This window comes from Stegastes partitus, unplaced genomic scaffold (assembly GCF_000690725.1).
Source record: "Stegastes partitus isolate 25-593 unplaced genomic scaffold, Stegastes_partitus-1.0.2 Scaffold1634, whole genome shotgun sequence".
Taxonomy (NCBI): Eukaryota; Metazoa; Chordata; class Actinopteri; family Pomacentridae; genus Stegastes; species Stegastes partitus.
In genome coordinates this window covers 9,286-31,333 of record NW_007579365.1, presented here as the reverse complement: position 1 = coordinate 31,333, position 22,048 = coordinate 9,286, and the positions used below count along the sequence as shown (strand labels likewise).

General features: G+C 41.2%; 1 protein-coding gene across 4 annotated transcripts in view; it reads left to right on the top strand.

Annotated features, from left to right (window-relative positions):
* adgrg6 (adhesion G protein-coupled receptor G6) overlaps positions 1–22,048 on the top strand; it is a 114,744-nt gene that overhangs the window by 88,977 nt on the left and 3,719 nt on the right. For 3 of the 4 annotated variants that reach the window (XM_008301140.1, XM_008301142.1, XM_008301143.1), the window contains 9 exons: positions 50–95; positions 695–801; positions 2,213–2,340; positions 3,008–3,276; positions 4,236–4,338; positions 5,483–5,633; positions 6,504–6,636; positions 7,375–7,476; positions 9,078–9,233. In XM_008301140.1, coding sequence (XP_008299362.1) covers positions 50–95; positions 695–801; positions 2,213–2,340; positions 3,008–3,276; positions 4,236–4,338; positions 5,483–5,633; positions 6,504–6,636; positions 7,375–7,476; positions 9,078–9,233 — 1,195 coding nt within the window. Of the gene's footprint in view, positions 1–49; positions 96–694; positions 802–2,212; positions 2,341–3,007; positions 3,277–4,235; positions 4,339–5,482; positions 5,634–6,503; positions 6,637–7,374; positions 7,477–9,077; positions 9,234–11,439; positions 11,482–22,048 lie in introns of all 4 variants that reach the window. The other variant, XM_008301141.1, reaches the window with a different exon arrangement.

Sequence of the window (22,048 nt, the reverse complement as noted above, 5' to 3'; positions counted from 1 at the left end):
GCTGCTTTGGTGACCTTGCTGCGATTTCATTTTTCTTCTGTCTTGACAGCCCTCCCTGAATCCAGCGTGTATGTTCTGGGACTTCAGCATGAACAGTAAGTCTGTCTGCATCTGCATCACTTGAAACATTTCAGGTTCACTAACAGGTTCTCTGATCTGCAGGGAGTCATTTTTACCAGAAACAATATTCATCAAGTGTCTTGAGAAAAACATCCCACCTGTAAAAGATCAACTCGGTCACATCCTTTGGGGATTCTGCTGCAGATTTACTTCGACTGCCTCCTTCATGAGGGTGCTGTTAACCGACCATGTTGGTATTTGTCTCTGTACAAATACATTTAACGAAATCTGGCAACTTTATGACACCCTCTTGCCGGTTTAGGGTAGAAACGTTTTACTTCTCTGTCATATGAGCAGCTGCCCTCAGAAAGTTCCACCAAAGCAGAGATTGTTACACCCACAATGTATTCATGCAGGACAAAATTAAATAACGCATTCCTGGTGAAAAACTAATGAAATGGTGCTAGTGACTAGTACATCCTTAAATATTTGTGCTTTTAGGCAACTCTATATTCAAGTTGAGCCAAAATCCAACAACATTTCCTTTTGGTTATCTTTTCATTTACAAAGTCACCGTTTTGTAAGAAGGCACGTTAATGGAACATGTGATGTAATACCCGTGTGTCTCCGCTAGATGGAGCTGGAGGTTGGAACGGAGACGGCTGCAGCGTGTCCCCAGAATCCAGCAGCAACAAAACCATCTGCCTCTGTAACCACCTCACACACTTTGGCATCCTCATGGTAAGACTGTTGTGTGTCAGTTTACACACTCAAAAGGGCAAAAAAATAAATTAAAAAAATGACAATCCAGATGTATTTCTGCAAGCTGTGTAATTAAACCCGTAAAGCATTTAGCAAACATTCAGTGGTTCCTGATTGTTTGCAGGGCCTGCATGGTGGCTCGGTGGTTAGCACTGTCGCCTCGCAGCTAGAAGATCCCCGGTTTGTGTCCCGGTTAGGAAACCCGGGATCTTTCTGCGTGGAGTTTGCATGTTCTCCCTGTGCAGTGTGGGTTCTCTCCGGGTTCTCTGGTTTCCTCCCACAAAGTCCAAAAACATGTTGAGGTTAATTGGTGATTCTAAATTGTCCGTAGGTGTGAATGTGAGTGTGCTTGGTTGTCTGTCTCTAAGTGTAGCCCTGTGATAGACTGGTGACCTGTCCAGGGTGTCCTCTGCCTTCACCTTGAGTCAGCTGGGATAGACTCCAGCCCCCCATGACCCTGGTGAGGATTAAGAGACGTATAGATAATGGATGGTTCTTTGAACACACATCATCCAGTCATGCAATAATACATTTTATTTATAAAGCGCTCAAAGACGCTGCACTGTGAATAAAACCAACATGCAAAACAACAAGAGCAGAAAGCATCGAGTGCATTTAAAAACAATCATACATTCAAAGCATTTTTGTAGAGGTGAGTTTTGGTGGGTGATTTGAAAGTGGATAGGTTCGGGTAGTTACAGATGTTTGGTGGTAAGGAGTTCCAGACGGTGAGGGTGGCAACAGAGAAAGCTTGGTCCCCCCAAGTTCGCTGCTTGGTGTCAGGTGGTATGGAGAGGAGGTGGGCATCGGAAGATCAGAGGTTGCGAGAGGGGGTGCAGCGGTGGAGCAGGTGAGACATGCAATGTTTTTCAGGTGGAAGAAGGCAGTTTTGGTGATATGATGTTCCAGATTGAGTTGGAAGTTGAAAATGATTCCGAGGTTGCGGACCTGTGAGGACGGGGTGAGGGAAGTGCTGTCAGTGATGAGGTTGAAATTGTTGGTAGTTGAGGTGAGAGGTTTGGAGCCGATGATTAAAAGGTTCTCGCAGTTGAGTTAGAGGGAGTTAATGTTCATCCAGGATTTGATTTAGTGTATGTAGTGTATTCACAGTACCATCTGAATGCTACAAGATGTTGAATTCAATTACACAGTCCATTTTTAATGTGTTTATTTATTTATTTGTTATTTTTTTATTTATTTATTTTTTTTTTTTTTAATTATTGTAAAGTCAGTCAGGAATAGACTTTGCATCCACATTTGGTTTCTTTAGTTTTTCATGTAAATTCCGTTCCGTTCAAGTTCTGATGCTTCTTTATTTTAGCGTTTGCTGCTCAAATTGCTCGTTGACTTGATCTAACTGTACTTGGCCTCTGTCTGTCTTTCTCTTTAGGACATATCGGGAGCTTCACCCCACATCGATCGCAAGAACAACAAGATTCTGACCTTCATCACCTACATCGGCTGCGGCATCTCTGCCATCTTCTCTGCTGCCACGCTGCTCACTTACATCGCCTTTGAGTGAGTCTGTCTCCAGCTGCAGTCCTTTACTGTTTAATCTGTGCACGTTAGTTTACAACTGCATCCCATGAGGGGACTTTACTCCTCCAGTGCAACACACATCAGCTGATTGCAACGTGACAACTTTGCAATGTTAATGACTTTTGTCTGAACTATTTTCCTTTGATACACTGAATTTAAGGTGTAAAGGTCCAAAAATATTACTGATGCTAGTAATTTTGTGTCACTTGACTCTGGCATCCTGCCTTCAAACAAGTCAGGAACATTTCTGACAGGTTGGTGTGATGTTTGGCTTTTAGCCATCAATGTGTTAATCTAAGTTACATTACATTACATACATTATTACAAGACGGTTACAGAAGGTGGTGAGATTGAAACGTCTGATCAAGAAAAGCATTTTGACTTCTCCCTAAATTCAGTCCTATCTTGTATTTATCTAAAACCTCCAATCATGGGGAGCAATCAGGACCAGAAACAGCAAGAGAAACATGAGAAACTCTTTGAGGTCCTTCAGAGGTTTCGGGCAAGAAATCTGATCAGCCAACTGTTTCGTTGGTTAAGGCGAGACGCCGTCAATATGCGCGACTGAAAACGTGCACAGACCACAGCAAAAATGACAACAAAATCAAAATTCAACCACACAGCACTTTCTTTTTTTCCCCTTCAGAAAGCTGCGACGTGACTACCCGTCTAAGATCCTGATGAACCTCAGCACGTCCTTGTTGTTCCTCAACATGGTGTTTCTGTTGGATGGCTGGCTCGCCAGTCTGGAAACCGATTGGCTGTGTTTGTCCGTGGCCGTCTTCTTGCACTACTTCCTGCTGACGTCCTTCACCTGGATGGGGTTGGAGTCCATCCACATGTACATCGCTCTGGTCAAAGTGTTCAACACCTACATACGGCGATATATCCTCAAGTTCTGCATTGTGGGATGGGGTGAGTCGCTGATTCTTTGGCTTAAGCTATGATGGGATGTCAGCTATCTCATTTGATCTTGTTTATTTTCCCAGAGGATAATCTCGGAGGGTTGATTTAAAATAATACAGTTAGTGGTATAAATCAAAGTTTGTCTTGCCTAAATGCCTCCTTTTGTTCTTCTAAAGCATCTACAGTCTGCAACACTAACATTAGCTTAGAAATTGTGGGAAATAATATTAACAAACAAGCATATTCCAGCATGGCGCAGACTCCAATACAAACTCCATGTAAGCACAAAGAACAAAAAAGTTTTATCTAGTGAAGTCCATCTGCCAAACTGGTATGAGATCAATAATCGGAACACAACTAGGGTTAACATCTGCAGGGAGATAGTCTGTGTTCTCCAACACAGTTAATAATCAAACTATAATAACCGTGTAACTGTAGTTACCTCATCTGTCAACATGGTGTCAGTTAGTCATGTTCAATCTCGTGTATGTCATATCGATGTTTTGGACAATGACTGGATGCTTGCTTGCACCTACCTACAGGATGCTGACTGCAGTTCACCTAACAGTGTCAATAATATCAATTCTTTGTGAATGTTACATAGAGAACCTTTAAGTTCACACTGTGGAATGGTTTACTTTGGTGCTTTCTAGTAGCGGTGGAAGAAAAATGTTTTATGAACTATTATATAATATTTGACAGTTTGATGGAATTCATTAGTTGTTCAAACAGGGGTGATACAACTAAGAGACAGATACTGAGATCTTCTCAGACAACTGATTTATTTTTGGTAACAGATGGACATTTTAAGTCTTCATCCCCAACACCTGACATGATATGAGATTAACTTCATTCTGATCTGTGTAAATGTGAAAACTGCCCACAGTTGGTTTTGTAGCAACAGAGTCAAGAACGTAAGACGTAAGAGCTCTGACATTAACCTGAGGGTTGTTTATGGTTTATTCCAGGTCTCCCTGCAGTGCTGGTCGGGATTGTTGTCGCAGTGGATAAAAACTCTTATGGCCTGAGAGAATACGGCAGAGGAGAGTCAGAAGAGGACTCCTCAGAGTTGTAAGTGAATACAGATTCAGAATAATAAGTCAAACTCAACAGTATTTCTGTCATTCACTTCACATTGCATCACAGGACCAAACATAAATGGTGTGAAAACAAACCTGGTCTAATCATTATTTTCACTATCAATTCATCTTTTGATTAGATTCTCGAGTAATCCATTTGACAGAATGTTGTGAAGATGTTCTTCAGAGGGTTCCACAATTAAAGATTCTCAGTTTAAACTGTTATCAAATGAAGAAAACGTCTTCTAGCATGTTAAATCCAGCATTTCTATCCAGTTTTCTAGTTTTCTTCATCTCCGCCTTTGTTGACACACAGCTGCATATGTTGACATGTTTCTATCACGAGTTGATCACTAGATGATGTGAAACGCTTGTTGCAACCTGCATACGCACATTCTTGTATCTTCATCTGTAAGACACACTGAGCCCACTCCTTGAGAAGCAACTCCATGGAGCTACTACGAGTCAGAAACTGAACAGGGAACATTTAATGTGCACAGTCAATATTTTCAAAGGAGGAAATTTCACGTGAACATGTGAGAAGCTGTTGTTTTTGGTCTTAACCTTGCAGGTAAACGCACAGTGTTCCAGCAAACCTAGACAACTTTAGATTCAGTTTCTGTTGGTTTTGTCTATAAACACTATCACGATGTCTGATACAGTTCCAACATTAAAACCACTGACGGGTGAAGTTAATAACTTTGGTTATCATGTTACAGTGCCACCTATCAAGGAGTGGGATGTTTTAGGCAGCAAGTGAACAGTCAGCTCTTTAAGTCGATGTGTTTGAAGCAGGAAAAATGGGCAGCGAGGGACTTCAAGAAGAATCAAATTGTGGTGTACCAGCTGTACATTATGGCATCTATACTAATATAATGGATAATGTCGTAGAAAAAGACAAACTCCACTTTTAATAGATTTGTGGAGGGGACTCCACTTCTAGCCTAAGAACACATTCACAGGAGCAACACTGAGGACACGACCTTGTTCTCACCAGCCCGTCTAACAACATTTACTGCAAACACAAAGGACGATGTATCATTCAAGTCAGCAGGAAGGCCTTTCATATTATGAAAGCACACTGACTCTCTTTGTTATCGTGGGAATTAGCGAGCGTTTGTGTGTTTTCTCCTTAGCTGTTGGATCCAGAATACGGCCGTCTTCTACATCACCTGCGTCGGTTACTTCTGCCTGGTGTTTCTGCTCAACGTGGCCATGTTCATCGTGGTGATGCTGCAGATCTGCGGCCGCAACGGCAAACGCAGCAACCGCACCCTACGGGACGAGGTCTGCGTGATTTGATTGTTCATCGGCTGATAGTGATTGTCTGTGACACAGTAAAGAATATTTCCATGATTATCTCAATGGATAGTTCCCAGAATTTCTCACAAGGTGACCTGCACAACTGTTGAATTAGTGAGGTGGGGAAAAGTGTCAACAACCTTTACACCCATTTGAACTTTATTTCATCAGGATGGTGCCCAAAGAATATGTATCTGTGAGGTGGTCTTAACATTTAGACATGTTTAACTTTATTTTGCGTTATTTTTTTGGTCTTTTTGCCTTTATTAGATAGGACAGTCGAGAGAGAGACAGGAAAGTGGGGGAGAAGAATGGGGGAAGGACTTGCAGCAAAGGGCCATGAGCGGGATTTGAACCCATGGCCGCTGCATCGGGGGCTACAGTCCCTGTACATGGGTCGCCAGCTCAACCAGTTGAACTATAGCGGTGGCCTGACATGTTTAACTTTTATTTCACTTTGAAATGTCCAACAGAGACAAAAAGATAAAAAGCAATAGAAAAGATATGACAGCTGAAAACAGTCACACAACATGACCCACCTTCTGCAGCCTTGAAAAGTTGTCAGCTGAAGTTTATTGTGCCTGTTGCTGAAGAAAAAGAAAGTGTAAGAAAGGACACAAGGGGGACTGCCAAATGAGAAATGTTTAGTTCCATTACATCACTCTGAAGCAATGACAGTTACTGATGACTTGCTGCACCACACTCCTCGTCTCCTCAAGATGCATTCAAATAAGATCCTCCATTAAGGTGTTGGCGAAATGGACACAAGGAAGCATAAGTTAGCGTCATTAAAGCACCTGATGAAAGGAGGAAAACTTTTAGAAAACATTGAACATCTCCCTTGATTTGATCCAGGTTCTACGAAACCTGCGGAGCGTCATCAGCCTCACCTTCCTGCTGGGTATGACGTGGGGCTTCGCTCTGTTCGCCTGGGGACCCGTCACCTTGGTTTTCATGTACCTGTTTGCCATCTTCAACTCACTGCAAGGTGAAGCAACCGACCTGTTTTTGCTGTAGTTAGCGAGACACTGCATCTGACACCAATGGCGAGCAACAGTTATCTTAGCTGGATAACAGCCTCCAATTATCTGTGCTCGATGGTTAAGAACCAGCTGACTCCAAGTTGTGTATCACAGGGTGTGCACCTACTCGTAAACAGGTACCATGGAGTAAAACAAGCAACTTATGGAAAGTTTGTGCAGTCAAGAGAAAACAATCATATGAACAAGTTGCACAGAAAGTAGAAGTCTAACCTGACATATTCATATCCTTTGTTCTGATCTCAAAGTAGTCAAATGAAACTGCAGGACTTGACCTAACTTTGCCTCGTTTGTCACAATGGTATGGAATTACTTAAGCAGAAAACACATTTTCCATTTTGCAAGTCGTGCAGTATCCCACCTTCTGATTTATACTTTAAACCTTCCCTTATACCTTATATAGACATCTCTACTGCCAGCATTTTAGCACAACAGTTTCATGACGTGTTTGCCCCCCTTGGCTGACTCTTACAATGGCCAGAATAAGAACATAAAGTTAATTCATGAAATTACCCTGAATATAGCCTACAACTCATAGGGTTGATGTAAAAATGTTCTTGTATGAGCCCCAAGTCATTTTGGCCCAGTGGACAGTCAGTTACTTAGACTTCGTTCTGTGTGACCTCCACCTGGGTTTTGTTGTGTTGGAACAATTCATTTTCTCATGCTGTTCCTTCTTTCCTCAGGGCTCTTCATATTTATCTTCCACTGTGCCCTGAAAGAAAACGTGCAGAAGCAGTGGAGGAGATACCTCTGCTGTGGCCGATTCAGGCTTTCAGACAACTCAGGTATCCGTCCGTCCGTCTGTCTATATATTTGTCTCGGGTTGAAGCTGGTTCACGTCTCTCCACAGGAGTCCTGTCAGATCTGTCTGCTGGACTTCTGCCAGATTCCCATCACAGCCAAAAATAAACCCCAAAACAAAACAAAGACACTTTATTAAAATATAAAACCTAAGTCACCACGGCTTTGCAACTAATAAAAAAAGATAAAATACAGTCGTCTCTCAAAGACGAGGAAGTCCTCCAGGTGCTCTCAGTCTGAAGATGAGCTGTCCTGGTACCATTTCATTTATAAGAAAGCGCATGAATCTGTGCACTTCCTTTATGCATTCGACTTCATACCAAAAAATCCAGATTAAGTTGATTTGTGTGCAAAAGCCTCTGAAGTGTAGCCACTGAATTCTTTCGTAAAACCTGGATCATAGAAAGAAGTACATTTACTCTGGTACAAGTTTAAGGAATTTGTAATTTAACTGATTTTTTCCATTTTTTGCTACTTTACACTTCCACTCCACCATCAGAGAAATGCTGATCTTTCTGCTCCACCACATTATTCTGACAGCTTTGGTTGTCTTTACGAGGAAGATTTGACGCAACAGATAGTATAACACATAGATGAGAGGTTTCCAAACTATGTGTCATCTTTCATTTTCGCTGAAGTTGTTGACAGCTCCAAAAAATAATGTATTTTTATCTGTAAACTTCCCACATGGTTTCATTCTAACAAATGCTTCAATGGTCTAATAATCTAATTATGTCATATATAATAATATATCAGCCAGATGGACCAAAATAGGACTTTAATACTTTAACTACATTTGACTGCTAAAACCTTTACTTAAGTTAAATTTTTCACACAGTACTTGTAATGGAGTACTTTTACTTTGCTGTGTTGTTACTTTTATTTAAGTGAAATGATGTGAATACTTCTTTCAGTGCTGCTTAAATTATATTGAATTAGCTGTACAGTAGACTGAATCATATCCTTCAACCCCAAAGCAGATGAGACGGATCCAACATTCATTATTAGTTCTGTGCTGAAAAGGAGCAACTTATTCGCAGGTCAAACAGCATGAAGCGTTTATGTCAGTGAACAATTTGTACGCACACGCTAAAGCAAACAGGGGACATTTCCATTTAGTTTTCATCTGTGAGCTTTTCAGCCTAATTTTTTGCATTTTTAGTTTTATTGACTGCGTCGGATGCCAGGACACATTAATAGTTATATCTCATTCGCAGCTGGAAATGTGATACAATAACACATAATTGCAGTCCCTACTGGGTTTCCTTCATATACCTTTGAGTGTGGTGGTTGAATAGGCAGTAAATTTGCTTTTTATGTGGTATTAAAAAACCTTAACTTTAACCAGGTGAGTCCCGTAGAAACCCAACAAAGTCTAAAGACATATATCTCTTATCAAAACATTCTTTACCGCTAACAGACAGCAGACTCTGCTTTCCCTGACTAAATACATCATAACACTTCAAATAGAAAAAAAGTCAAACAAAGCATCTACCCTGTGTTACACCCTCCTCAATGAAAACATTAAAGGAGGCCAGGCTGATCTGGAGGTTTACTGACTGATTCGTTGGCTTTTCTGATGCAGACTGGAGTAAGACGGCCACCAACAACACGAAGAAGGTGAGCTCAGACAACCTGGGCAAGTCTCTGTCCTCCAGCTCGTTCGGCTCCAGCACGGCCAACTGGACGTCCAAGGCTAAAGCCACGCTTAACCCCTTCACCAAACGACACAGTAACACAGGTGAGACCCACCGTGAAAAACACAGAACTGGAGGGGAACAAGAACGCGAGAAACACCTAATATAAAAATAAAGTTAGTTTGAAAAGAAAACTTTGATTTTGTTTAGACAGCTTGTCTGAAATTCATTTCAGTCTGAGAAAACACCTCAGGACAGGGGCTTTCTGGATTTTTATTGCTTTAATAACACATAAAGAAGGTCTCACTCTAGCTTGTTCATACGTACATAAACCCAGACTGTTACACTGTTTTCTCTGAATGTGGATTGAAAAATAGCAAAAAATCAAGTTTACATGCAGACTCATTAGTTTTCCTGACTACAGTGTAAGTGCAATGGAGAGAAATGATGACTAGAACTGTGAAAATAACTCAACATGTAATGAAGTGTAATTATCCTTTAATAGAGTGGCATCAACTCTGGACAAAGCATTTATTCTCTTGTTTGAGAGTCTGATGTTCAGATATTTGCCAGTCTTATGTCTGTTTGTTTATTTCAGTGTATTGGAGCTGGGGCATGGTTAGCCTAGCTTAGCACAAAGTCTGGAAGCAGGGGGAAATGGTTAGGCTGCTCTGTCCAAACTTCAAAACTATGCTAACACAAAAGGATCAACATATTGTCATATGTCAGATTTTAAAGGCTGCCGTGATGCAAAGTTTAGATATCGGCACAAAAACAGGCCAATTCCAACGACGCAGGATGTCGGGATTGAAACTGCGTGACGCAACGGATGACAACCAATGCTGCATCTTGGACACCTCATGAAGTCTTGACAAAAAAAGACCATGTTTTTTTAGTCAGAATTGTACACCTTCACACTTAGCATGTAACCACTTCCACACATCCACGATACTGACCAGAGATTGTAACCATAGCGAAAGTAACAACAGGCTAAAAACTACCCTCTTGATGCAACCAACAGTCATTTCCCAACATAAGATATCCAAATCAGACACACCGCTTCGGATACCATGGTTTATCCAATATTTTTTGCCTCACAAAGTTGGTCTCCTTCCCGATGATATCACACGGGTGATTGTTTGGGAACCAACATACAGTCTGTCATGTCTCTTGGTCAAATCACAGAGAATTTATGACTTTATAGTATAATCTGACACAGTGAGTATATTATCAGACCGAAACATCCTGTGATCAGAATTTGGCCTCATACGTTTTTGCTGCCATGTAGGAAGTTAATTAAACAAAGTTCATAGCATCTCCTGACGTCTTTGCTAAAGAAAAAAGAAAGAAACTTGAAAGGAAAAAGCGACCAAGAATTGCAACTGTGTGATGAATAGCTCAGAAATAAAAAATGACCCGCAAGAGCTTGACATTGGAGAGAATACACTGATGTGGAAGCAGCGGCTGTCCAATGGGCTGCATGTTGGCGAACTTACCTGACATCAGCTCTGTAACATTCAAATCAATTACAAGCTCTAGATGTGTAGCTCTGCTGTTCGCTGCTTCATGTATTACTTTCAAATAGTTTGAATATTTCTTGCAAATTACTCGTTTATGTAGCCTTACCAAATCTGAGCCACTCAAATCTACAGACAACGTATCCATGGCCTACAAAGCTGCACCCCTCACCTGACATGTAACACACCGTTCTGCACTGCCTCCCAGTGTAAATAATTACAGTCAGATGGATAAATCGCTCGTACAGGGGGTTTTATGTATACAGTTTATGTGTCACTTATACAAAAGAAATGGCTTCCATGACAAGGACTTTGTTCTTCTTGGAATGGGATCTAGAATAACAGTTTCCTATCTGTAGAAGAAGGTTGTATTATAACCAGTTATCCCTTATTGTATTTTCGAATAACCTACTACCAGCACCAGCTTGGGCACTCTGGGCAAAGCCAGGCTAGCTGATTCCCCTTCTTCCAGTCTGTCTGCTGAGCTAGGCTGAGTCTGGACGTCCAGGACGCTTCATGTTATCCGCTTCAGTTAACTTATTACATGGACTTTGTTATGAACACAGACTTTTTAAAAGCAAAACCCAGTTGGTTACTTTGTGCGTTGGAACTTTCACCGCAGGTTTTCTCTATCATTAAACTAAACAGAGTCTGCATGTAAACAGGATGAAGTTAGAGTTTGGTACCTGTTTCATAGAATCATTGCAATTTGAAAAAATAAAAAAAATGTTACTAGAAGTTTGTGTAATATCTTCTCTCATGTGATGTTCATGTATCTGTGTCTGGTGTGTAGAAAGCTCTTCCAACCAATAACAAGAGTGGAGGACCTACGGAGGTAAAGCTGATTGGCTGAATGACTTCCTGCTTCCAGCATCATGTGGTCCGCTCTGTTTCCCAAAATGCTTGCGGTCAAAGTGGATCTGGAAGTTTAAATTCTAATATTTATGTGTGATTTGAATTGGATGCGAAGAAAAATCCTAAATTCCAAGACTTTGCAAGCAGACATTTTGGGAAAGCAGCCACTGTGACTGTGTTGTGATTGGCTGGTCACTGTGATGTCATACAAGTTCACGCCATCTTGGTTTCAGCCTGGGACACGCTGAGCGGAGCAGGTCCAATTTGAACCATTGATAAAAGACAAAACTTAAACACCACCCACCCAGAGTGCCCCAGGGTACAGAAACAAGCGCACCACGACAGACTGCATCAAAGCTAACATCTGCAGTGTGTTTAATGATGTTTGACGTGTTTGGATTTGTAATGCGAACACAGTAACAGGCTAACGCTGTGGGCCACATTAGACTGATTATTTGGGTTTGCTTATTACAATTAACACCAAATGTTGAGGATGTCAAACGTTGTGTTCAAGTCCAAATACTCCATGATGTAATCAACTCCCACTGTGACTGAATTTTTCTGTCTTGGTTGTTAGAGTCACATGAAACATCTGTCCCATAAATTAACAAGGTGCAATGTTTGAAAAACTGTAGGCAGAACTGTTTCATGTGCTCCAAAACGTGACATTAATCCATGCAGCAAGCTAATCTTCCTTCCACAGGCAGAGCTCATGTGTTCTCCAAAGAACATTCATGGTATAGTTTTTGAGAATTTAAGAGTTTTTCTTTCATTTTTTGCACATTTTTAGATCAGTAGCACGCATCTCAGCTAAACACAGCTGACTAAATCTTAATTGTTGGACCAAATTTAAAACACAAAACCATCAGCACTGGGTGAGAAACCCCAAGGCAACCAAAACTGTTTTCTACCAATGTGAATACACGGGGGGACAATTATTTTAATTTCTTTTTAAAGTTTTAATGGTACAACACAGTTTAGTTTGAAACTGGCTTATACTGGAAATGTATTTCTGGAGGCCAAAAGGAGCGACGACGTGGCTTCAGCTGGGCTTTAACTGTGTGCAGATGATCATGTCTGTGCATTTAGTGTCGTGGAGAAAATCCATCTTCATCTAATTTTCTGTGACAGTCTCCATATGAAAGAAAAAAGAGCCAAAAAAAAACACTTCACCCAAAAGTCATTTGCCAATGCCAAATTTCACAACCGTGTTCTGGTTGCCAGTGCTGAAGGACCATGTTAGAAAACTCAGCCTTTTTCCCCCCTGTCAGTTCTGAACAATTCTTGCACTTGTACTTCTGCAAAGGATTTTGTTCTTATTCCGAGTTTGATGGTCTGACAACATATGACGAAAGTGTAGCTCAGTGTTGCTCATCGTCTGATTTGAACATCCTGAATACTGGGCTTCCCTCTCCCTCACACGCACTGACAACATCCACTGTATGACTGCACATTAGTCAGAAATTCCAAATTAATACCTCAGTCAGATAATCAAGTCTAATTTTTATTAACAGGAAGGAATACAGACGGGAAAACATGCTTCAGTGGAGGCATCATTCCCTAAACTGTGATGAAAACTTATTGTTACACTGCAGCTGCGTCACAGCGGCCACACTCAGACTTTGGGCATTTCCGCCTTGTCATCGTATTTAACTATGAGACTTTTCAAATTCGTAGCCATACATATGGCTCTGGTTCCCCTCTTCTTTATTTACGTACTTGCTCATTTATTTAATTCTCTTCCCTGCCAACTAAAGAGCAAACAAACGGAAACAATTATGAATCTGTTGCGGATTAGTAGCTGCTGAGCTGCTGACAGTATAAACAGAATTTCTATAGACCCAGATTAGCATTGAACGGAGCACAGCAGTTTAGCACAGAGCCATTCACTATGAATCCTTGAAATAAATTAAAGAATCTGAAGTTTAGAGCTGCACAAAATTAAGAAAAAAATATGTGTGGATGCATAAAAATTAATGATTTATTGTCACAAAAGCTGCTCGGAACTACTTCTTTACAATAAGATCTTTGAGTTTACACACAAACTTATGCAGCACATTTTAACAATTTGCTTCGATATGAGTTTGTCTGACCATTTAGCTTTTGAAATAACAGGCTTCTGTTCTCTTGGGGTTCAACAGAAAAAACTGTAAACACAACATTGATACACGTCACTTAATTCTTGCCACGAAACAGCTCTGACCCGCTGAGGGATGGACTCTACGGGACCTCTGAGGTGCCCTGCAGTGTCTGAAGATGTTTCAGGTCTCATCTGAAAGGCTTCTTTAGTTCAAACTGACTGGTGGGGAGTCCACCTTGTTTAAGCTCTGGTGAGCTCATGAACACCTCAGAAGGTGCTGATGTCACGTGTGAGCTGCTGACCTGCTCAGCCGTCATGTGAGTTGTTGGGGTCCCTGATTCAAGGTGTGAATGGGTGTTAAGCTGTCTGGGGAGGGATGTCAGGACTGTGCTGTAAGTCTCTGATAAGTGGTGCCATAGAGCACCTTCTCTTTTTAGTGATGGTCACTCCAGCTTCTGTCACCCATTTGTCTTTGCTGGCCAAAGTCTGTTCAGCATTCTTCTCCAGTGCGTGTCCAGTGACCTGTGGAGCTGACTCTTCTGGATTGTGCCCTGCACTTGTGAGATGGTTGTTTAGTTTTTACAACACACAGGCCTGTGTTCTGCTCACTGCATTGGACTGTGTACTCTACATTCCTCTGCTTATGTGTGGAAGTTTTGTCCTTAGAGTGGACACGTTTCTGTCTCATTGTGTTGTTGGACTTGAAGGGCGCAGTCTTGTTGTCTTTGTTGGAGATCCTCTTGAGTTTTTCAGCTGCTCCTACAACATAACAAATAAAATTGTTGTTCTGTGAATGCTTTCCAGTTTGGGTAACCACATATTTTAAGTGCTTCTCTGATGTGTTTGTGCTCCTTCTCCTTGGTCTTTATGGGTATGTTCTGAGCCTGACGGTGTCGGGTTCTGTGAACCCTCAGCTTGGCCGATGGAGACTGAGAGACTGATGGAAGGGCCTTTTAATATCACCGAGTAATTTAGTGTGAATTTTGTACATTGTTGTCTTAGTGGAGCCTCCCCTGGTTCCAGCAGCACCGCTGAAGTGTCTCAGTGCACAACAGCAGAGCTCTGACCTGGACAACACCCAACTGTACACTGAAACATATGTGACGGTCACAATTATCACCAGCATTAGATTCCTATTTGTCCACTATTAGCATCGACTTGAGCACCTTGTATATTTACACCAATGTGTTTGTGGCACTGACGTGTCCATTGTAGGTGCTTTCGATGGTGGACGGTCAGTTTGAGCACTTTGATCAGTCTGCTGCTTTTCAAAGTGTTGTGTGTTGTGATACATTTCTGTCATAACCATCATTGCATTTCTCTGCTACTGTAGCTGTTTCTCCACTTTAATCAGACAACATTGACATCGTACCCTTGCGCATAAGTTAGCCTTGGGTTCCCTGTTATATTTGGCTTTTGGTCAAAGTCACTCAAGTATTTCTTAGCAATCTAAGTCTAGTTGTATCAGGTATTTATTCTAAGTCTAACAGTCCCAGTCTTTTCAGTTCCTTTCTTGTCTCTACCAACTCTTAGGGGTTAACTAATTTTGTTGGTAGCTAGATCAGGCTATGTGGAGCAAATGGAAACTGCTGTCAACTACTTTACTCTAATTATATAAAATATCAACTAGTGCAACTTTAAGTAAAGCATCCAAGTACTTATTCCATCGATTTGGAGTGAAAATAACACATTTTTTCATTGCACACAGTTTGGGAAATCTACCCATAACTTATGCTGAATGTCACCATAAATCCTGACTTGGGGTTTTTGTGGCAGGGTTTGTGTTACAGTCTGGAGGCCTCACACATACTTAAGGGCTTGTGTTGCACCAGCTGAGTCAATGTACTGATCTGTTTATGTGAATGTTTGTGACCCACAGAACTGCATGCACTTGTCACTTTGCATTTTTTATGGCACATTTATCTTCGCAGTCGGTACAGGACATTTTTTCACTCCATGATGGTTATACACATGTTTTGCTTTGACAAATAAACAAATTTTGTGGCTGAAGTTTGGGTGTAATCACATATACATGTTTACTTTTCAGAGGTGATTGTACAGTCTGTACAGTTAAAAGCTTTTGCATCTGGACAAACACGAGTGCTTACCAGAAAGCTAGCCAGAAGGCAAAACTTTTGATTTACCAGTCGATGTATGTTCCAGCTCTCATCTGTGGTCATGACCTCCAGGTTGTGACCGACAGAATGAGGTCATGAATACAAATGGCCGAAATAAGTTTCCTGTAGGGTGGCTGGGCTCAGCCTGAGACAGACAGTCTGCTCAAAATAGAGTCCTTTGAGTTGATTCATGCATCTCTTTAGGATGCTTCCCGGGCACCTTCCTTCCTTCCATCCTTTTCCGAGCACTTCCAACTAAGAGGAGACTCCTGGGTAGGCCCAGAACTTGCTGGAGGGATTACATTTCTAATACAGCCTGTAAATGCCTCAGAATCTCCCAGGACCAACTAGAAAACATTGCTGGGGTGTAGGACGTCTATGATGCCCTGCTTAGTTTGCTGCCACTGCGACCTGACCCCAGAAGGAAATGGACTGCTGTTTCATTCAGTTTTCATTGTAAAATGATACCAACATTTTTCCATCCAGTAAGTTTGTTCTGCTTTTTTTTTTTGTTTGTTTTTTTTGCAACTGAACACTGATCCTTTTGCCACACCCAGAAAGTTTTAGGCATGAAAAGATGAACATTGGAATGAATAGCAGATTTGAGGGTCAATTTTTTAGCCACATTTATTTGATCAATACTCTGCATGTGCAACAAAGCCCTGTAATGTATGTCTACTCATACTTATGACGTATGCATCACCATTTATCTCGGTATTCTTTAGATTGTAATCTCTGCTCTGATTTTCTTTCTTTTCTTTTTCTTTTTTATCTGGAGCTTCAGAAACTTTTCCTGGATGCTTCTTAGGGCCAATCTTAGACCCAACCATACCAGTAACCTACTCCCTCTCCATCACTGTAGTTGCACTCCTTTTTCCAGCTCTGGTCAACCAATCATTGCTGGGAACCATACAATGCATTGCCACAGATGCCAGATTCAAAAATCAGGTGTACTGTGTAATACAAAGAGGTGAATCTGGTGCCAATAGGCTTTACTCATGTGAACTTGTTTGGCAAGGACTTGGATGTAATGGACATTCATTTTAATCATGCACAGTGCAAAACACATAAATGTGACAACACAAACTATGCAGATAAATACACACTCACAAACAGGCAGACACCATTGAAAATGTGTTTGACCAAAACAGGTCCATGCTGAGAGAGCAAGACTGCAGCAACGTGATGTTCTGCCATTGAACAACTGTGGTTGATCACTGGGTGATGATTCACAGCTCACATAATCCATCTTTCTTTAATGATGACTGCTATCAGAGCTAATTGTTTCCACTTTATGGTACATATATTTGCACACAGACAAGATGCTTTTTGTCTTTGTAGTGGATCACGTTGTTTTCTTAAAGGAGGATCTTTTTGAACTATTTTGGCAAGGTCAGTGTTTGTCCTCATGTCACCCTGTATCTCGTTCAGTTGGACAAAATATCAGAGCGCTGACACATTATCCTTTGCGTGCCGAAAACAACACGTATACCCAGTATTCACTCTGATGGCTGCATACTCTTGTTGTAGTCTTCTGTGGTCGTTTTTGTTCAGCAGCACTCGGGGTGAGCTTCCTGATATCTTATCTTGGCTTTGCTGGATGATGCTGTCATTCCATACATTGTTATTCAGTTCTGTCAGTCACTCATAGACCTCAGCCAGACACTCAACATGTGGACCTGCTGAATCACACATCCATCCTGCATTACCTGAGGCATGTCAGAGCAGTTTACAGTTTCCAGATGGACTTCACTGATAGCAAACCTCCACATCATTCACGCTGCACAGACCAGGTTCATGAAAACGGTCATTCAGCTCCTTGTGGTTTTGGGCAGAGATATAGTTTAGAGATTAAAACTTAGGCAATTTTGGATGTAACACCTGATTTACCTCCAGGCATGACAGAAGAAACTTTCCGCGTCTTCGTCATTTTGTTGGCGGCGTTGTGAAGACTTGTCAGAACATCTTCGCCATGTCCAAGCATCTGAGCACTTGCAGGTTTTCAGCAGCTGGATTGTCAATGAAAAGCCCTTCATATTCCTTAACTTGACTGAGAATTTCTCAGCCTGCATTTTTAGTTTGAGTGAATTTTAACATTGTCAGTGTTGGAAGTTGAAGGTCTGAAAGTTTTACAGTTTGGACGTTAGCTTTATTTTTGCTGCATCCTCCTGACTGATATTCAAAATGAGTCATGTTGGCCTACAGGAAAACACTAAAAGCCTTTTGTTGGCTTAGTAATATATAAAGCACCTTAGAGAAACACTGTTGCAAAGTGCATTTGATGAGGATGTTAAGATAAAACAATTCAGCGCAATGAAAAATAGAATCCAGCCACGGTTAATACAAAGCAGAAGGACTGGAGTAGAAAATGCCAAAGGAGACCAAAATAAAAGAAAAATACTAATTTTTTTTTTTTAAAAGATAGGTTTTAGGAACGTTTCAGACTTTCCGAGCATCTGACAATATAAACTCTTCGTGATATTTAATCCGCATTTTGTTGATCTAACAATGTGATAATACAAACAAATCATGACCTAACGCAGTTTTCCACACTGTAATGGCTGCATCGAGAGGTGAAGTCAGTCATCAACAAAGACGGACAGCAAGCGAGTCCAACTCAAGTCTGAACAGGAATAAAGAAGCCGTGATTCGTAGTTTCGCCACCATCTACTTTCAGATCAGTGTTTGAGTTCAGGGTTACTGTATCTGGCTGACTCTCTGAGGAAGAAATTGTTAGAGACCCTTTGATCTCTGTTTTTCTTTTATGTCCAAGCCTCTGTAGAATGCACTGTTAAACCCTAACTGGCAACAGACAACCTGAACATCTTGCAGTCTGGTTGTTCTATGGTGTTTCTTAGATTTTTTCATCCCAATTGTCAGTGCCAATAAAAGACGGCAATAATCATTTTGTCTTGGTCAGAAGTCATTTTTATTTGCCGATAAATAAGCCCTGCCTGTTTAATCCATGAGCAACAATGCAGTATTTTTATATTTCAAAACGACAACATGGGTTTTAAGGAGACATTTAAAGGGAGAAAGAGATGTGATTAGTCTGACAGTCTTTAGTTCAGCAACAGTGATGACTGCAGAGAAGTTCAGAGGGCTCAGACAAATGAAAAGCTTTATTAAACATCAATAAATACTTGTAAGACACAGAGAAACATTTGTATTTGGCTGCCTGCTGTGACCAGAAACACTACTGTCATAGTGTTGAGAGTGAACCAAGACAGCGAGGCTTGTGGTCCAGAAAATTAAAGCGGTGAACTGAAAGAAGCTGCACAAGCACCGTGGACTTGAGGGGAATAATCAGCTCATAACACCATAACATGACCCGTTTTACACTGACATGGCTGTTATCAATGTAAACATATTCATCAGTGTAGCTTTAAAGTCTGTAGAGTCTGAAATGCAATTTTAGAACACAGCTTTCCAGTGATAATGCCCTGTTTAAAGGAGAAATAGTAAATGTTCAGAGATATCCTACAGTTGGTCTCAGTGTATCAAAGTTCACCAGATCATAGCTTTCAATGAACACAAGGGCAGAATGTTAATCATCAATCAGATTCTATGTGTCTCCTATCATTCCCCTATCTGAGGTGAGTCAATAACATCTCTGTTTCTGCTCCATCATCTATCTTTCATTGTCTAGGTTCCAGATGTTTCAGGTTGGAGAATCGCTCCTTCTCAAAGCACATATATCATATCTGACTTGATTTTTCTGGATGGGTGACACTAGTTCAACCCTAACATCCGTCTGAGTTTCCAGCACTGTCCTAAAGTGCACTCTGGTGTATATTTGAGAGGGATATGATTTTAACAAATATGCGTGCTTCAGAGTAGAAGCAAGAACTAAAGCAATCATCCCAGTGGGATTTCATCTCAGAAGTCAAAAATGAGCAAACAGGCCTGGGGAGTAGCTGATCAGTGTGTGAGCAGTCAGTTAATGAAGTTGTGACTGTGGTCCGTGAACTCATGACTTTGGTGCTTCATAGGGGACACCAGTTGGAAGAGATGTTGGGAATCATGTATGTTTAGCAGGACGTTGTTTAATTTATCACTGATAGCAGGGATGACAAAGAGTAGTGAAGGAAGTCCTTTGGCTTGAAGGCCTGATTCCAACTAAATTATTATAATGATGGTACCACAGGGCCAGCTCACACTCAATCAGCTCTGTTGCTCTGCTCTGCTTTCCACAAGAAATTCCCAGAAATGTAAAACTCTTGAGGCAGCTCGTGTTGGTCCAATAAGCACTTAACGTGTCTGTAATGACTTTACTGCAAAGTCAGGAGGACATTTTTTAACTCGTAGACAAAATGATTGTCACAGACTTGAACTCATTTCACACCTGCACCACCTGTTATGAGCCTCACATCATCATTAAATGTGAGAAAGTTCTTCTGAGGCTCTTAACAATAGACAAAAGGAAACCCCAAAAGATGTTTTCTTGAATGGATGGACTTGTTTTGCTAGAACTCACATTAGTAGCACTGACTTTGACCTATTCATTCATTCACTGGTCAGAACTATGATGCTCTTGCGAGCTCTTTGGTTTACCCCAAAGGGTTTATTGCTCTTCTCTGTAAGAGGAATGTATGCAGTCCAGGAAATCAAATGATGTGTGTGTGGATGGCTTTATGATTTTGAACAACAATTTGATTCCATCAATCATTCCTGAAGCAGGTTAACAAATGGAGCTCAGAACATATTTCAGACAGAAGGAGTCAGTTATAGTTTTCACAAGAAAGAAAAGATCTATTTCAAAACATATCTCTTCAGCTTGTCAATGTTTTCATTGGCAACCTCAACAGAACACTGTAGTCGAGCATGAAGCTTTGTACCCCAGACGCTGCATCTTAATTATGTCCCGCCCATCTTTCCATATGTCTTCCATCCTGTTCCCTGAAGTTTAAACAAAACATATATCCAGCTAAAGCCTTAACCACAGCTAATAGCTCTCAAGGTCCAAATAACACCACAGTGTAATAATCCCCACACTTGTCTTGCTGCATCTGGAATGCACACATTTTGAGAAGGGATCTCAGCATTCAATGGAAAATTAGCTCCAAATACAAAAGAGGCTGATGTTGTGAAGCCTCAGCCCAGCATGGCTTTTCTCAGCCTGGTTGTGGCATCAGTTGACTCTTAAGTCCTTGAAAACTGCCATGCCCTGGTAATGATGAATGCCAAACCAAGTAATGCCATATGGAAGAGAATTTAACAAAACAAAGAAAACACCAGACAACAAGCAGGTTGCCTGGCAGGAGAGACAGTTACTCTGTTTGACGTCGCAGTTAAAACGTTGCACAGTGAGTAAATACAATGAAGGAATTGGAGAATCAAAGGCCTGGTGGTCAGCTCTCATTAAGCCTGTTTTTCCCCCAATGTACTGGGAGAGCAACACGAGGAAACAATTGTGCTCAAACACATTAGAGATGTTTTTAGTGTCAAACCAATCTACAGTTTTCCCTTGGTCTAGTCTAATCTAAGTCAGGCAGTGTCACAAGAACAAAGTTAGCCCTAAACTCCTAAGATCTAAGTGTCCATGGTAACTATAAGTGAAACTTGCCAACTGACTGTCATCTGTAACAACATGGGTGCTGTTTAATGTCTGGGGTGGCACAGTGTTGAACGTGGTCGGTTCTGGGTGATGCATCTGAGTGTCAGAGCCTTTCTGTGTGGAGTTTGCATGTTCTCTCTGTGCCTGCCTGGGTTTTCTCCTGGTGGTTCCTCCAAATGTCCAACGACATGCATGGCAATCTAACTGGTGAGTGTACATTGGCTGTAGATTTGCATGTGAATGTCCACAGTTTGTCTCTTTGTGTTGGTCCTGCAATAAACTGATAGGCGACCCCCTTCGACCCTTTGCAGGATGAACCATGTGTAGTTGATGGATGGATGGATGGATGGATGGATGGATGGATGGATGGATGGATGGATGGATGGATGGATGGATGGATGTCCCCTCACTGCCCCTGACTCTGTGTTCTGCCATCACTGCAAACCTTGCCAGTGTTTTGTGCAGGAATGCCAGTACAAGCATCACCAGCTGTTTTTCCATATCTTATTTTTAAGCACATTTTAATCAATGTGATTGAAAAGTTTCATGGAAATGAAAAGAAATTTATATTTTCATTTTCACTTTTTTGATAAAGATTTCATGGGCTTTGCAGGAGATGAAAACACTTTTCCCAAACGCGTTCTGATGCAGCAAACCTTGAAGTGACGTGACCAATCAGCTGTTCGTGCTACAGAGACTTCAGGCAACATGACATCTGGCCAATAGAAAGATAATTACAACCTGCTTAAATAAAACAACTTGGGGATAGGTGAAGGGGAGAGACTTTGATTGG